General features: G+C 39.9%; 1 protein-coding gene across 6 annotated transcripts in view; it reads left to right on the top strand.

The window, feature by feature from the left end:
* Positions 1 to 17,991, top strand: part of spag9b (sperm associated antigen 9b) — an 84,344-nt gene that overhangs the window by 44,929 nt on the left and 21,424 nt on the right. For 4 of the 6 annotated variants that reach the window (XM_041815117.1, XM_041815116.1, XM_041815115.1 and 1 more), the window contains exons 5-10: positions 8,133 to 8,280; positions 11,385 to 11,486; positions 15,024 to 15,390; positions 15,515 to 15,605; positions 17,145 to 17,269; positions 17,798 to 17,855. In XM_041815117.1, the coding sequence (XP_041671051.1) occupies positions 8,133 to 8,280; positions 11,385 to 11,486; positions 15,024 to 15,390; positions 15,515 to 15,605; positions 17,145 to 17,269; positions 17,798 to 17,855 (891 nt within the window). The remainder of the gene's footprint in view (positions 1 to 8,132; positions 8,281 to 11,384; positions 11,487 to 15,023; positions 15,391 to 15,514; positions 15,606 to 17,144; positions 17,270 to 17,797; positions 17,856 to 17,991) is intronic. The other 2 variants (XM_041815121.1, XM_041815119.1) reach the window with 1 other exon arrangement.

Raw genomic sequence — 17,991 nt, 5'->3', positions numbered from 1 at the left:
CATATAAGCTCTGCAGTTAACTAGAAAACAGTCCAGTCTCACCCAATGACAGCTGGGATAGACCCCAGCTCCCCTGCGGTGTAGAAAATAGATGGAAAGATGATAATAAAAACAAGATAACTGAGATTAGATGATTACTGTAACACATGCTGAGCTTCCTGTGTTTTTACTATGCTTTAATTCTGAATTTATTTCTCAAGCAACTATTTAGTTATTGAAGTCACTTGCTTTTTCTAAGTGTTCCTGCTAAACTTTCTTCATATAAACAGACATCAATCATGCACTCCATTTGTACATCCTGTTTTAATGTTTTAAAATTCAAGTTATGAGAGATATTTATGCACTGGGGAGCTCACTCTACCTTGCTCTTTGCATGCAGCTTTTTGCACTCAAATGTTTGTTAAGCATGTTTTTTACTGTTAAAATATAATTTTCCTTATATTCATATAACTTTAACCAACTTAACATGTAAAACAGACAGCCAGTAAAATTAAAGGTGATTAATATGTATTTTATTTATGTGTGTAAGCACACAGCTCTTTAATCTTTGCTGTAAAGAAATTATTAACCGTATGATATTTATGAAATCAAAATATTTTAACACTTAAGCCGTTCTCTATAGTTTCTTGCCAAAACTGGGATAAAACTTTAAAAATGATGCAAGAAGCTCCTCTTTGTTTAAAATGAAAAGATCGATGCAAAGAAAAAGTTGAATTTTTTTGCCTGTGAACTTAGTTCAAAATCTAAACTTGTGAAGTTACAACAGACTTGGAACATTTTAAAATGAATGAAGCCAATCACAGCTCTTTCTCTCAACACATAGGTGTATTTAAATATGACATACTTCTCACTAATCCCTGCTTGCATTAATGCTGATGCACCACGCTGTGTTAATTTCGTCGACTAAAACTATGACTAAAAGTATCAGCCTTTTATTCCATGAGAAAAACTAGTGTAAGACTAACAAAAAACTGACAAAAACTAAGTTTAGTTTTTGTCAGATTACTAAAACTAGACTAATATGTAATGTAGTTTTTGTTGGACATTCAAAATCTGTGATACTTCTCCACTGTGGGTAAATCTGTCAAAAAACAATGCATCTGTCTCTCTTCTGCCTCTCAGCTGTAGAAAGCAGGGACCCCAGGTTTGGCAGGATTCAGGGAACACATTGCCCTGATTTTGTACCAGATTTATGCAGGAAAATAAATGCTTGGACTAAAAGTAAAGACTAAAATGTGAGGACTTTTTATTGACTAAAACTAGACTGAAACTAAAAAGGGTAGAAATGACTAAAATGTGACTAAAACTAAAAGACATTTCGTCAAAAGACTAAGACTAAAATTAAAAAATAGCTGTCAAAATTAGAACTGGCACCACGCTGCTGCTGCTGCTGCTGGTAAAGCTTAACCTCCTCCACCCTAGCCTCCTCCTTTATAGCACAAAGCTTGGTGCACCAAAGCCTTTATCCTCTGGTTGCCTGTTTGGCTTGGCTATGGAGTCCACTGTGCTCTTGGGAACCCTCAGTGCAGCGGCAGTTTTAGTAGCCCTCCCCAGATCTGTACCTGTCTCTGAGTTCTGCAGGCAGTTCAAAAAATGGATTTAAAGATCGTGGTATCAGGCTGCAACGTAAGACTGAAAATAGTGAAGAGGGTCTGAATACTTTCTGTATGTTACCTTAAATGGAACCACTAATTCAGAAGAACTGCTATTCAAGAAGATTAAAAATGTTCCTGAGGCTATATCTAAAGTATTAGGTAGGGTCATTTTTCTCTACGACTTCACAACTTGCCGTCAGACTTTTTTAAACCAGTGGAGGCCCTCCTGCAAACACAGTTAATTAGAATGACACTGCACTGTGTATTATCGTGCTCTGTGTCTGTGTGTTCAGGCAGCACCCTGTATATCCCTCCAGTCAAAGAAGATACACTGCCAAAACACCCTCCCCTTCCCACACACACTTTTAATCAGTCTCCCGTTTTGCAGCCAATAAGCTGCAGCCCGAGTAGAGGCATATTGAACAAGCTGCCTCAGCATCCAAAAGAGAGAGAGCGGGAGATGAGGAGAGACAGAGAGGGAGGGCTGCTGGGTGCTACCAAAGTGAGAGAGGGAGCGCGTCAGAGCGTTCTCGACTGCACAGCGGCAGCCGCGTCGCATCTCGACAGAGAAAAGGAAGCGTGAAGGAGGAGGAGGGTAGAATCACCTGCTACAGAGGAGGACACCAGTGAAGAGAAGTGGCTGTTGCTTCCAGCCTCTCCCTGCTCGACTGTGTGCTGCCGCTGCTCTGCTGTAATCAGTCACTGCTGCAGATGCCACTGGGATTACTGTTGTTGTGACTGCTGCTGCTGCTGCTGCTGCTGCTGGCAGATCTCTCTGCCTCTGACCTGCCCTGCTCTGTCTGCAGCATTCAGAGCCCACAAGGATACAGCAGAACCTACACAGGGTGAAATCCAACCAGACTCCTGCCAGTTTGATGGTTCAGTGACCCTCGCCCTATCTGCTCTCGTCATCGGTGCCCCCAAAGCTTCTGGTCCCTGTTTAGGCACTGGGCCATCATCTGGGGGGGCCATGAGCCCCGGGTGCATGCTGCTGTTTGTTTTTGGCTTTGTTGGAGGAGCGGTAGTCATCAACTCTGCTGTTCTGGTGTCTCTATCGGTGCTGCTGCTGGTTCACTATTCTGTCTCCACTGGTGGCCTACCTGCCCTGCCTCCCTTACCCTCCTTACCCAGAATCTGCAGGTATCCTGTTTATCTGTGTGTGTGTGTTAATTTAATTTGTGCTGTTAAATTGAGTCTGCCTTGCTGTAATCTGTATCTGTTGGTAGCCATGCAGTCGCAGTGTGTCTCTCATGTGGGTGTGTTACAGTCTGACAGTATGAGATTGCATGCTTAAAGTAGGTCAAGAAAGAGATGTGAAAATGGCAGAGTCATACCTGGAAGACAACACCACCTTGGTAACATCCACTTCATGGGAGTGCACGTGATGCTGTTCCTAGCATCATAAATGAGAATCAAAACAAAATCACAGTGAAGGACTGATTGTAGGCATGTTTTTTTTTCCTCACCCCTCGGCTCAAATTCAACAAAAGACTGCAATGGTGACCATCGGCGGCCTGCATGTGACCTCTTCCTCTCAATATGGTGGTGTGTCCATTGTATTTTGGGCTGTTGCTTTTTCACTGCTGCCTGTCGGCTGCTCTTTTCTCTGTAGCAGCCTTTGTTCTGTTCTCTCTGTGCAATATTTTGGAGAATAGCTGCTGGATTGTAACTGGTCTGTAGTAACAGAGGGTACAGTGTATTTACCTCACTGTGTTTCTGATTGTTGCCAATATTATTGATCTGCAATCCTTGGAAGTCTAAATATGTACTCCTACATTCAAGGGCTGCATGTTTGCAAAGTATTTCACAATATAGGCTTCATGATTTAACATCCAATGTCAGGAAAACTATCTGGTGTTAAAGCAGAAGGTCAACAAAGTAATGTCAATTAAATAAAAGTCCACAATGTAAAATAAGTGACTGCTTCACCCCCTTTAAAGTGACTGACCTAATTCAACAGAGGTGAATGTGCCTCAGTCATTGTAGTATAAAGACATCTGTGTCTGGAAGGTCCAGTCACTGGTTAATCAGAATTCCTGGCTACCATTACACCATGAAGACATAAGAACACTCCAAGCAACGCTGAGAAAAGGTTGGTGAAAAGTATAAGTCAGGGGATGGATACAAAACATGGAAATGGAAGGAACATGTCACATGTGTAAATCTGCCTGGATCAGACCATCCTCACAAACTCAGTAAGCGTGCAAGAAGGAGACTAGTGAGAGAGACCACCAAGACACCTATGACTTCTCTGAAGGAGTTCCAAGCTTCAGCAACTGGGATAGGAGAGACTCAGCTGTTGGCCGGGTTCTTCACCAGTCAAAGCTTTATGGGAGAGTGGCAAAAAGAAAGACACTGTTGGAGAAAACACAGATTCAGTCTTGACTAGAGTTCACCAAAAGGCATTGCAGAGACTCCATGGTCTATTGAGAGAAAGTTCTTTGGTCTGATGAGACCAAAATAGAGCTTTTTGGCCGTCAGACAAGACGCCAAACACTGCACATCACCACAAACACACCATCCCTACTGTGAAGCGCACTGGTGGCAGCATCATGCTGTGGGGATGCTTCCTAGCAGCTGGCCTTGGAAAACTTAGTAAATATAGAGGGTTAAATGAATGCAACAAAATTTAGGAAAATCCTGGAGGATACTCTTATTGGGTCTGCAAGAGGACTACAGCCTGAGAGAAGATTTATTTTCCAGAACACAGTGACCGGCAGCATACGGAGATAGCTACATAGAAGTGGTTTAAAGACACCAAGGTGAATGTTTTAGAGTGGCCAAGTCAAAGCCCAGACCTCAATCCAGTAGAGAACTTGTGGCTGGACTTGAAAAGAGCTTTCAAGCCTGATCCATGTGCAACCTGACAAAGCTTGAGCTACTAAATACTAACTTGAAGGGGGTGAATATTTATATCGTCCCTTATTTTATGTTACATATTTTATTTAATTGGCATTATTTTGTAGAAATCTGTTTTCACTTAGACATTAAAAAATCTTTTTTGTGTTTTTTTTTTGTCAAAAAAGCCAAATTATATTGACAATGGTTGATGTATAAAATCAGGAAAAGGGTAAAACATCCAAGGGAGGGCCTTTTTCATTTTAGCCCGAATCAATCTCAATATTTAACTCTAGGTCACACCCAAAACTTCAGATCTTAAAACAAACAATATTAAGTTCAAGGACAAACAAATTAACACATCTCAGTCATTAAAACACACCTTTAAGCATAAAGAATGATGTGAATAAAAGAAAAGACTACAGCTGATGTAGGTCGAGCCTTAAACTCCACAAATTATTTGTCTGTTTGGCTAATATTTGCAGCTGATGCAGGCAGACTTTTATAGTGTAAATATTGTTTGTAAATATTAACAGAAATGTTCACATCTGATATCAGGTAATTCAATTTTAATCTTATATTTGCCAATACAGATAGCAGATAATAATGTGCATCCTTAACTGTCATGCAATCTTGAATTAAATAGATATTATTTTATTTGACTGGGACGATGCAGTTTAACAAGCATGAAGCTGATGTGCTGCACAAAGAGTTTACAGTGATAGCTAAATTTCAACTCGTCCCTAGTTGGGCCTTAGAGTAAACAGTTTGTGAAATGTACAACATTTAACAGCTTAACATGGCACAGCAGTTTGCAGAATAAAGAAACAAAAACATAAATTCTATAAACCAGTACAAAAAGGAAGTTTAAAAAAATGACAATCTAAAGATGTGTACAGCTCTGGTTCTCTTTCAGACAGCATTTGACCTTTGTTGTAAAGTTTTTAAATCTGTGATTAGTTTTATTTTAGTTGGTAATGAATTCCAGACTTTACATACTTTAATGGACTTGCACTACAACCATGATAATATTCCTATTTCAATGAAAAACATCTAACTATTAATCAGAAATTAATTAAGGATCCCTGCTGTATACTTCTGTAGCTGGGTACATCTCCAAGGTGCTGGATACAAATAGATCTGAATTATTGCTGGAGCAAGTATGTGGGAGGTAATTGAGTCTCTGAGACAAACAGCTTTATTTTTCTTCCACCCACTTCAAGCTGCGTCAGGGGAATCTTTGCATCAACACCTCTGTGTGAAGTCTTGACTAAGACTTGACGTCACACAGCCTGTAGTCTCTGTGATGACACTGTGCAGATCCACTTCACAGAACAACGAAAAACCTGATCTGAAGGCTAAAACATCACACACTCATTTGGAGTCTGGAGTGGTCTTCAGGCTGTGTGACAAACAGAAACTGATAGATAAAAATAATTCATCACTTCACTTTGAGCTCATTTCTGACCTTTCAAAAGTCAGAGGCAATTATTTGAAAGAAATCCCAGTTTCTGACAGAGATCTGAGTTTGAATGCTCATTGGTAACTAAAATAGAAATGGTTCTTCCTTGGTGAGAGAGTCAGCATTGCTTTGCACAAGGGCCTGACCGGGATGGATTATTGGCTTTATGCCAATATGGGGGGGGGGGGATTCTGATAATTGATATATCGGCCAATTTCATTTTTACATGAAATTTTTGATTAACTGATAAATAAAACAAAAAGCTGCTTCTGATCCCCTTGAAGTATTTTTATTATGTTTACATAAATTCATCTTTACGCCCCCTGGCCACGTCAGCAGACTAAACGTATCACTATTTTCTTTTCTACATAGCTCAATTAGATGGATTGCATCTTTGATTGTTTTTATAAAATCAGATCTCATATTTATAAAATTTCTCATTTCTCATATGAGAGAGTGAAGTTAGTTTGTTAGCACCTCTACTGTCTGAACACTACAGTTAAGTCAGTGCACATTACTGCTTTCTTCTTTTGTTTTTTAACGGCCATTTGAAAACTGGTTTCTGGTGTGCCACAGCCACCGGCCAGTGACCGCCCTAGTCGGAGTTCAGTCTTTCTAACACTTTGTTGTAAAGCTTGTAACTGTGAATATGAAACTTTGCACAGACTTCTTCATTTTCCTTTAGAAGTCATTAAAAAGTAACCTTCAAAGCAAATGGATTCGCCAGTTTCCTTGTTTTTCACTGGCGAATCCATCTTGCAAAGCTCCCATCTGAACCGTTTGAGCCCGGTTAGAAAGTGACAGGACCAATCAGCATCGAGGGGCAGTACTTTCGGGCGTGGTGGAGTCGTGACGTAAGCAAGCAGCAACAAGAGGCCGGTGGAATTATGGTAGAAGAGATTAGCGTGGATGCTGTTAAAGAAAAGTTAAAAGAAGAACAAAGAGCAGCAGTGATTTATTTCCTTTTCAAACACGACAAAAGTTGTGTACTGACATGTTTATAGTTGTCATGGTTTGCGTTCTGTAGTTCTCTATGGAGTTTACTCCTCTGTAGCGGCTACGTCACGTGTTTTGTTGCTCTGACTGACCCGTAAAGATGTGACGGACAGAACGTTCATCCAATCACCCTCCGAGTATCTTTTTCACAGGCTTTGCCCTTTCCTAAACACTGTCTGTGAGTGGTTTACCAGATGGAAGTGTGAAACAAATCCATCTGGCGTCCCAGTTCAATTAAACAGTGGATTTTAAGGCACCAGTCTTATCAGCAGTATTCCTACATTTTGACAACTATGAGTAACATGTGCATCATATTATAATATTTGTATTTTGGTCTCCTCTTATTAATTGTGTCTCTCTGACTCAGTGTTTTACCATCCCAGTTTTCTATATTTATCTGATCAGGGACTACAGATGGAAATTTGCTAGTAAACTCAATCTGGTCAAAAGCATCTCTTATCTTTGTGAGACTAAAGTTATTTTGTACATTTGCCCTGATTCAAATAAACTAAACCAAGCTAAACTAAACAGAAACTGACATTTAACTCAGCAAGAATCAGAATCGGCTTTATTGGCCATATATGCTGATGCAAGAATAAAATTTGACTCAGGTTAGCTTTACTCTATATATACAAGCTTTTGTTGGTATTATTTCAAGATACAAATATGTGACTGTATGAAATGTGCAAGGATGTGAGCAGATTTACATGAGGGAGACAAGATAATTGGGTAGTTAATTAGTGCAGTGTACCTATGAGGTGATGCATTTACCACAGAGAGCCTTCTTACAACATTTGAGTTACAGTGATGGATAAATTACTATGTATGGTGTATAAATCTATGGTTTATAGATTAAGTCAAGTTGGTCAATAGTACGGTAAGCAGATTAATTAGTACAAATATGCAGAAGAAATGAGGCATTTTACTGCAGAGAGCCCTCTAGCAGCATATGAGCTACAGCGAATAGATAAAAAAAAAAACTGTGCTGAAAACTGACTGTGAATGTGGGAAACCTTTAAGCAGCTAAATTAGTGTGGAAACATAAACATGTAGCTTGTCACACCTCTGTTCCTCTGTAGAGCCTCTCAGGGTAACGATGAAGCCTGGAGCGTCCTGGCCAGGATGCTCTTATGTAATAAGGATATAAAGAAGACCAAAAAGAACAATGCAAACTTCCTCTCTTTCAACTTAGCCTTATTTCCCTTTGAATAATATTCCCTTTTCTTTGTCTTGGTATCCAGGAAAGAGCGTCCCATCTCCATGGGCATATTCCAACTTCCTGGGACAGATGGTATAACCCCTGACCTCCAGAGGGAACCTGTGGACACTTCCTCTGAGCCATGGAGATTCAACAACCTTAGTCATCCACGGTCCAACACCAGCCTCAAGGTATTACATAAACTATGACACAAACTCAGACAAATCAGTCCTGATGAATAGAGAATTAAGATGTCCTCCTATCAGAGTTTAAAGTTACAATCTGAAGCTGGACAGGAGACATTCCCACGGATCACACTGGTGACATCATCCCAGGTTCATTTGAAAGAGGTTGTGGAAACAAAATACGACCCCCCAATGCCAGAAAACGCCAAAGAAAGAGTACATTTCTATTCAGGGAGGAAGGATTGTTCAGTGTGTCTAGAATTTTTAGCAGCTTTGGGTGGCTTGGAGCCCAGCAAGCAGAGGAAGTGGTACCATTTGGGGGCCTGCCTTTCACCTAAAGGGAGGGAGGAAAGGACAGAGTGTCTTCACATTGTTGCTGTTGGAAACCATCCTCCAAGCAAGGCACTATCATGAATATCAATGCCATCCTATTAAAATTCACATGCTGTGATTACACTAGCAGAGGGTTAAATGAGGATGTAACTTCAGAGTTGGTGTGTTTCGGTAATCTTTTTGTATCATCCTCTGAAGGTTTTAAAGATATATTTTTTTAACGATATATTTTTGTGGCTTTTATGCCTTTATTCACAGAGAAGGACAGTAGATAGAGTCAGAAATAGGAATGAGAGAGTAGGGGAGAGACGCGTGGGAAGGGAGCCACAGGCCTTGAACCACTGGTTCATCTGAGCCCTTGAGAGATTAGTTTAGATGTTTATGACTGAAGACAAAAATGTTTGAGTACAATAATTTTAATGTTAGATTCAAACAAAAGCCCTAAAACTGTATTTAGTCTAAATGATATGTTGGAGATGCTTAAGAATAGGAGTGGAACGGTACGGAAAAACTTTAGTTCAGTATGTGCCTCGGTTATTTTTCTTAACTTGCTAACTTGTCTTGTACACATTGTTTAAATTGCAGCAGCCACAGTTGACTCTATCACTTAGATTTTTTCCTACATTGAAAAAAAAATCTCTTTAAAATACTAGGCTAAATGAATCACACCTAAATTAAAAATAACTCTGCAAACTCCTTTCGAAAGGTCTTAAATGAATAAGAATCCAATTTACAAGCTAACTTTGAACACATCATCAAAGCCATTAATTAACATCTATCCAGCACACCTGAGCTGATCAGGAGAATGGAGTCTGAGGATAATTATTACCAATTTTATGATACAGCTGCTGACATGGCAGAGAGCTCTTTTTGATACCCAACAGGGTTGTACAGTTGTATTTAATCTCTCCTTGATGTGCAAAAACAACAAGAGAATATGAAACTCCTACCAGGTTGGTTCTCATAAGGTGTAACTTAACCTGGAGTGAAATAAAGAGCCGTTTTGGTGTGAAATATGGAATGTTCTTTGGACTGTTACATGTTTTTAAATCAGTCTTGTGTTGTTGCCAGAGAGCTTGGACCCCCTCAGTAGGCTTTTTGGGGTTGCTGTTTTTTTACTTGATCCATTTTAAACTGTAGTGAAGTACCATTCTTACCTCAAAATGTACCTAGGTAAAAGTAAATTACTGATTTGTAAAGATTTGTAATAAAGCTCCTCGATTAGAGAGACATCTGTAATCGAGGAACATATTTTTCAGTGTTGTCCAAATTTTAATCTGGACTTTGAATTTAAAAAATGATCAAAGCTATCAAAAAATGTGTTGTGGGAATAATTTAAAAGAAAAGTCAAGGGTATGAAAAACTATCTGACCTTGCTAATGGAGAACAAATAAGCACTTTTAGTGAATACAGTTCTGAACTGAGGTAAAATTACACTGAAACCATTAGAGCTGGTTTCTTGTTCGCTGGTAGAATTCTTCTTCTTTGTAAGTATTTGTCATTTGGACCCAAACATTAAAAAAAAAAAAAAAAAAAAAAAGTAGGGCCTAGGTTTAAATGCCCAGGCACTCTTATTGTAGATACGTAACAGTACAATTGGATTTCAACCTCCAGCCTGGCGTTTAGGAAATATCTGTTGTGAAGGTTTCCTTCTCTCTCAACATCTCTGTTTTTGTGTCTGGAAATGTTTTCTTGCAGTGTAGGGGAAAAACAGCCACAGAGCAAAGCTTCCTCCTGATTGGCTGCTCATTGCTACCATAGTAACAGAAGAATGATGCAAATTCATTCAAGTGATGTAAAGGGAAATACTCCTATCGGTAAACATAGACTCACAAAGGCACAGAAATTACCTCAGGAGAACACAACAGTTAAGAGAAAGTGATATCAGCTGATGTTAAATTATTCAAAGTCTATGATGGCTTCAAGCCTCCTCTGTGTTACTGAAGTCTGAGAACCCCCACTCATCTGTTTTCAAGGTGACCGAGGGATCTGTATGGAAGCTTTGTTGTTGTCCTGATTGATTTGTTTCCATCAGGCACAGTGCTATAAATAGGACTGAAGCCACTTGAATTACTGAATCAAAACAATACTGGATTAGAAATTCAGGATGCCACATGAGGCTGCTGAGAGCAAGGAGAAAAGTGTTTGGTAATAAATCTGTTTGATTTTCATTCATTTACTCAGAAAGCTTTTACTGAAAGGTATCCTTATGTACCAGAAGAAGACATACAGAGCTGTAAAAACGGTACATGTCCCCCTTTGTCTGTGAGAATGTCTGGTAAAAAAAGGCAAGTTTTAGTGTGGTTTAATTAATATCCAGACTTAAATCCGGTGGAGATGAGATGGCATAACCCTAAACAGGGTGTTCATGTTGGAAAACCCTCCAATATGGCTGAATGAAAACAATTCTGCAAAGAAGAGTGGGTCAAAATTCCTCCACCATGATGTAGAAGACTCATTACAGACATCACAAATGCTTGCTTGCTGTTGTTGCTGCCAAGACTGCCAAGAAAAACTGCATTTTATATTTACTTAGGTTAGAATTTCTTTGACGATCTGAAACATTTAAGTTTGACAAATGTGCAACAAATACAAAATCAGGAAAGGGCAAGTACTTTTTCAGCACTGTGAATACTGCTCTACTTCAGCTTCAACCATGAACTTCAGGATTTCCCTACAGCTTTCTTTTCTTCTTAAAAACCCAGTCAGTTCAGTTCCTACGTTTATATACATCATCTGCTGTGACTGTTTTGTTTTGTTTTGTTTTATTAAAAAAGACCATTGATAGCCCTCAGCCTGAGGAACAGTTCTATCCAATCAGAATGGAAGATGAAAGTGTGGAGGAGGTTTTTCTCAGTCAGGAGGCTGATCAGGACCAGGTAGACCTCCAAGAGGAAATCTAACAACAGCATCTTGATTTGTTGTTTTTTTTGCTTACTTTGCTGTGTTGTGATTATAAAAGTGCCAAAATACAGGAAAATATTTATGTCTGGATGGCAGCATCTCCTTTTAACCAATGCTTTTTGTGCTATAATGTTGAATGGTGTGATATATAGTGAAATGTTTTTGCATGCTGTTTGATCCTTGTTTATGTTTGCTTTTCCTGCATGGAAATGTGACATTTTTTAACTTACCCTTACACGTACTGTCTGCCTTTTTCATCTTAAAAAGTATTTTTGTGCTCGTTTAGCAAACAGGGAGATTCTTAGGGTGTACTCATCCTAGGCAGTCTATGGCAAGCCTAAGCAATATTTACCCCCAGTGTCCAGTGTTGTTAGACTGGTGTCTGCTCTGTGCCATGCTCAGGCATGTAGGGATGCTCAATCATGCCCAAAATCAAGATCACCATGATATATAATTGAAACTGAGATCATGATTATTAGACGTGTGTGCAGCTCAGCAGGCAGACACTGTAATTTAAGAATGGTAGAGATTGCTGGTGGACAAAACTCATGCCAAGGCTGGTTGGGTGAGGTTTTTTGCTCTTTTTTAAAACTGTGGCGAAACTATCGTTATATCCAAGTTAATTGCTAAATGTGCGGTGGCCTATGCTGGCAGCTTCCTGTACAACTCAATCGCATCATTTTCCTCAAATGACAGACACAGGATCAGGCCAGTCAGTCTAATTATGAAATTAAAAGTTTACCTTTTTTACCCTTTGTTTAAGTATTTTTACCTCCGCCAAGGAGTTTATGTGATGGGGTGTGTTCGTTAGTTTGTTAGTTTGTTTGTTTGTTTGTTAGCAACATAACTCAAAAAGTTGTGGATGGATTTGATGAAATTTTCAGGAAATGTCAGAAATGGCATAAGGAAGAACTGATTAGATTTTGGGAGTGATCCGGATCACTGTCTGGATCCAGGAATTTTTTAAGGATTCTTTACTATTGGGAGATGGGGCTAATGGTAGAGGCCTGCGCTGTTACCACTTTACACCAGGAGATGGCGGACATGAGTAACTTCAATCTCAGCAGCATTTTTGGGTGTGTTTCCATTCAAAGTGTTGGAGTTTATAGAGTTTGAAAGACGCATGCCCAGTCGAGGAGACGAGATGGAGCGTAACAGAGAGAAAGACAGCGAACTGTAGCAAGAATACTCACAATGCTGGGAGGACTAGAGGAATATTCACCTTCTGCCATGACTTACAGTCGTCCGGTGAGACCATGGGGGCATCTTTTGGCACCCGTAGCAAAGCCAATGCTTTGCCTCACCGTGTTTTAGAGTAATCGGCGAATGCTGTGGTGGGGGGCACATGTGAACTATCCAGGAATTTTTTTAAAGGATTCTTCACTATTGGGAGATAGGGCTAATGGCGGAGGTCTGCATTCTCCAAGTGTTTTTCTAGTTTAGTTTTGTTTTCTATCTGTTGCAAGTTTTTATCTGTATGATTAAGCATATTTTTTGGTGGTGACGCCAGTAACATAACTTTTAATCAATCTATAGAAATTCCTTGTATTCTTTCAAAATAAAAGTAGATTTTCATGTGGACAGGAGGGAGAATATCCTTAACTTAAGACAGAACAAATTATAAAGTAAGTAGTTAAACAGAGAAGTCAACTAAAGTGGAACTACTGAAACACCAACCAGGGATTACTGGACTTAAGTGAGTCATTTTGTACATGCACTCCTTATTTCTGAATGCAACAGTACAATTGTTCATGCATGAGCACAAACACACGTACTGGGGACTTGATGTATAATCCATGCAAATCGATGCACCGCCTTGTATAACAGGGAAATCCAGGAGTGTTTGAGGGCTTTATCCAACAAGAAATGACTCAAAAGAAGCTGCAAATGCAGTAACATTGTTGTGCTCTCATGTACTTACTCCTTATAAGAGGTTACTGTGATCAGGTCCAACTGGACCAGAGGCAAAATGAGGGCAAGCCAGAGGGGGTCTTGGGAGGGGGGACAATTGTGCTTTGGCACAGTATGGGGCAATGGGCCTGGTTTGAGTGCACCCTAAAAAAGATTAAAGAGAAAGGCACCAGTTTAGCTCCGTCACTAGTGCAGACTACCATTGGAAGACGAAGAGTCTTTCCCACAGGAGCCACAAGTAGATCCCCCAACACCTGTGTATGTCTTTTATACCCTTTAACACAGGGATACTCTAGAGCCACATGTGGCTCTTTTGTGATGATTTGTGGCTCTTTTATGTCTTAATTTGAAATATTATCACCCAGAAAACCTTAAGGAAGGGAAACTTTGACTTCAGAAATTATCCATTGAAAGTCACATTTATCAGTTTGTTTCCCACACTTGTACAGTAAGCTTTAACTGTCAAACTTAATTGTCCACCTTTATTTTTTTGTCTGTATGCTTCCACTGCCATTAATTGCAATTTTTCCCACTTTTAAACCAATTTTGCTGCTTTTAGTCCATTTGCCACTTCTTTTTGCCACTTTCCACCCATTTTTGCCACTTTTATCCCGTTTTGCCCTTTTTTTTCAAGATTTTGCCTCTTTTATCCTGCTCTTTGCAATTTGCTATTTTTTCCCCATTTTTGCCATGTTTGCCTTTTGCTATTAAATGCCACTTTTTGCCAGACTGTTTTTTGCCCATTTAATTCACATTTCACTCATTTTTGCCACATTTTTGCTGTTTTTTGGCAATTTTTGCCATCTGTGACTCTTTTTTTTTCTCTTCTCTCCCATTTTAGTCATTTTTCATCCAGTTTTTGCCATTTAATGCCTATTTTGAGCATTGTCCCCAATTTTTTTTTTGCCACTTTTCACCACTTAGATTGTGGCTCTTGCTAATGTATTTTTTTATCACTTTGGCTCTTTGGTTGAGCAGGGTTGAGTAACACTGCTCTAATGCATGTCCACCCCACTCATTCCTCCATCTTAGTCCTAATCTCTCTTCAGTTGTTCTGACAGAAGACACAAAAAACTCAAAAAGTTCAAAGATAATAAAATACCAAAATTAGCTTTTTCTGAGCTTTGGTGTTTTTGGATAGGTGATATGGGCAAATTTAGAAGCTTAAAGGTCTAGATAAAGCTGACAAAAGTTGATTGTTTCCTTTCTTTCTCTTTTAATTTTATATTTTTTTGTTGTTGTTTTTTTGTAAACAGTTAATGGTTATGAGTTCAGCTTGATCAGGAAGAGTTCATCCTGTAATTATTGTGAGTTGAGATTTTATTAATGTAGGCATTCACGTGGCTACTGCTGATTTGTGTGTTGACTTTAGCTCTGCACATTTTCTGAATTTAGACAAGATTGTGGGACGCTTACACCTACATGGCACGTGAAATTCACAATGTTACCCACTAACTTTGATAAGTATTGACAAAGCCAACTACTGTTTGAAGCCTTTGGTTGGGAATTTGGCTGCTGTCATGTTTTCTTTTTAGACACAAGTGGGTCTTCATTTTTCTTTCTTAACATTTTTAACTGCTTGTTTCTGCTTTTATCCTAAGGATGAACTGGCGGGTGCTAACCGGGGCGGCTCCAAGTCCAGTACTCCCACTAACCAAGGAAGCATCTCCAGAAGCGGAGAATCCAAATCCAACATGTCCTCTCAGGGTGGAACCACTAAATCAAACAGCGCTAACTCTCAGTCAGCAACACCTCTGTCCCCTCACGGTGGGGAGTCTACTGGAAGGAGCGCCGGCGGTGGGTCCACTGCTGTGACCCCGTCTACTGATGCCTCTGATGTCGCCATGGAGTCGGTGGACACCCCCCTCCAGGAGCAGGAATTTTCAGACGGGCTCAATAAGAACCTGGACAGGAACAGTGGGAAACCAGAGAGCAGTAAAAACATTGCAGTGCAAGAAGGACAGCTGGGTAAGCTTGTTCATGAAGTAAACATTTAAACACAGCATCTGTCAGGTTAAAAAGACACACTGTCTGCTTTTTGCGTGCAAAACTTTCTCATTCTCTTTTTTTGTCTTTCTGATGGTTGAACCAGATGGAGCGGATGACCTAGAGAAGTCTGAGGTGCAGGCCATCATTGAGTCCACGCCTGAGCTGGACATGGATCTAGGCTGCAGAGGGACAAGGTACATGACTGATAACACACTAATGATTCTGATCTGGAATAAACTTAACATACCTTTATAACCCAGAATATATTACATATGACTATTAAATAATGAGACTGTGCTTATTTGAATTAAACCAGTTGGTTCACAGTCTCACAGAGTAATATATTAAGAGTTGGATATTCCTAACAGCTGCTCTAAGTTTCCAATAAGTGACGTCTTTAGTTCACTGCTAGTTACTGATTGCAGTGCTTGAAGTGTTTTTGCAAAGGCATCGGAAAATGATAAGCTTAAAAGTTGAGCAATGCATAAACTTCAAATTTTTGGTGAAATTGAATAAAACAGCAGCTGAATCTTTTGGTGCATTAACTGGGGTGTATGGGGAACAGTGCATGTCCCGTGCACATATGTTTGAATGGAAAGCAGATGGATTTGCCCGTTTCTGTGTTTCTTACTGGAGAATCCATCTTGCAAAGCTCCTGTCTGAACCGTTTGGGCCGGGTTAAAAGTGTCAGGACCAATCAGCATTGAGGGGTAGTGTTTTCGGGCATGGCAGAGTAAGCCAGCAGCAACAAGAGGCCGGTGGAATTATGGTGAAAGACATTAGTGTGGATGCTGCAAGTACCAGAAAAATCTCCCCCACCTTTCTTCACCTTTCAGAAAATGTGTGATGAAACAAGCTGTTCTCAGATTTTACCCTCATGATGCCATGTGGGGAGTTAGCCCCACCTTTAAGCTCGGTTGGCCCTCCCCACTTGGAAAGACAGTTCATTCTCCTCTCCTGATCCTCCTTTCAGCTGGCAGCTGAGGAGAGCCACATCCATTAAACCACATCCACTTCCTGAGGGGGGGCGTGGCCAGGGGCGGATTCAGTGAAGGGTCAGCTGTGAATCAACACTATTACAAACAGGTTCTAGAAAAAAATGCAAGAAAAAGTCTGAAGAAAGAGAGCACATTTTTGAAAAATTGTTTCATTCTTCATGAGGACAACACTTCAGGTCACTCTGAGCTCTCAGTAAAGCAAATTCTAGACTAAAACCAGATCACAGTGATGATCACCCTCCCTAACCTGGTCTAGCACTATGTGACTTTCCCTTTTTGCTGAGATCAAATCTGAGCTCAAAGGAGCATGTTTAGAGTCTGTGAACTTAAGAAGAGACTCACAGAGGTTCTGAGACAGAAGAAGACCTACCGCACTGATTTGAATAGTGGAACCTGAATGCAGCGGTGTGTTGATACAGGAGAGGACTTATACTTTGTATAAGAAGGGTAAATGGTAAAACTTTTGATATCCACAGGCCTCTTCATAATGACATGAGCCCATCTATAGTTATGATCTTGGCGCTGCACCTGCTTTGAGTTCTGTGACACTAAAAACACCTTACAGCTTGTCAGGATGAACTTATGAGGCAGCTTATCTTTATTTGTGATCATCCACCTAATGATTATTTGTGATGAAGTATTATCGTGTTGCTTAGATTTCCAGATACTCTTAAATGATTACATTTGAATATCATGCTTCTTTAATCCTGGAAATCCCTGTGCCTGTCCATCCAGCACTCCAACTAAAGGTGGAATAGAGAATCTGGCGTTTGACCGAAACACTGAGTCATTGTTTGAGGAGCTGTCGTCGGCAGGAAACGACCTGATTGGAGATGTGGACGAGGGGGCAGATCTGCTGGGTAAGAAGCCTTTTACTGTCTCAGCCAAACGTCCTTTCATACTGTCCTCTTGTCCCATTCTCAGCTTTTACACGCATTCTTCTTCCTTTGCCATTATTCTTTATTTATTTTTTCCTCTGGCTGTCGGGCTTTACTGACTCACAGACGAGTTTTCTGGTGTGTATCAGTAAATTCTCCAAGTATCTAACTGCTAGCTTCTTCTCTTAGTTCCTCAGATTGTGTTTGTTTTCAGCCCCCTCTGTAACTTCCTCATTTTTAATTGAGTCGATTAAAATGTCACTTTTGTGACATGAGGTGTAGAAAAACTATTGACTAGAGATGTTAAATAAGACAATGAAACTTAATAAGTGTCTTCCATTGTCTCTTGCATGATTCTCAGACTACAACTTTCTAGGTAAGACTGTGTTAGTGTATGTGATAGACTTAGGAAACAGTTCTTTTATGCTATTTTAAATCTGTTTTTGTTTTGAGCACAGGGAAAGACAGAATCTTCACTTTGTATTTACATTATAGGTGATTATTTTTCAGGTATGGGCCGGGAAGTGGAACATCTTATCCAAGAGAACACCCAACTGCTGGAGACCAAGTTAGTACTCACTGAAGCTAATTAAGTTTATTTACTTTTTAAAGCAGTCTCTGCTCATGTGTGAAAGCTATGGTTGCAAAATATATTCTACTTTCATTGTCTTTAGTAATCGAGAACATCCAGGAAACACATCAAA

The sequence above is a fragment of the Cheilinus undulatus genome, linkage group 20, assembly GCF_018320785.1.
Source record: "Cheilinus undulatus linkage group 20, ASM1832078v1, whole genome shotgun sequence".
Classification (NCBI taxonomy): Eukaryota; Metazoa; Chordata; class Actinopteri; order Labriformes; family Labridae; genus Cheilinus; species Cheilinus undulatus.
This window is presented reverse-complemented; position numbering and strand designations above follow the sequence as displayed.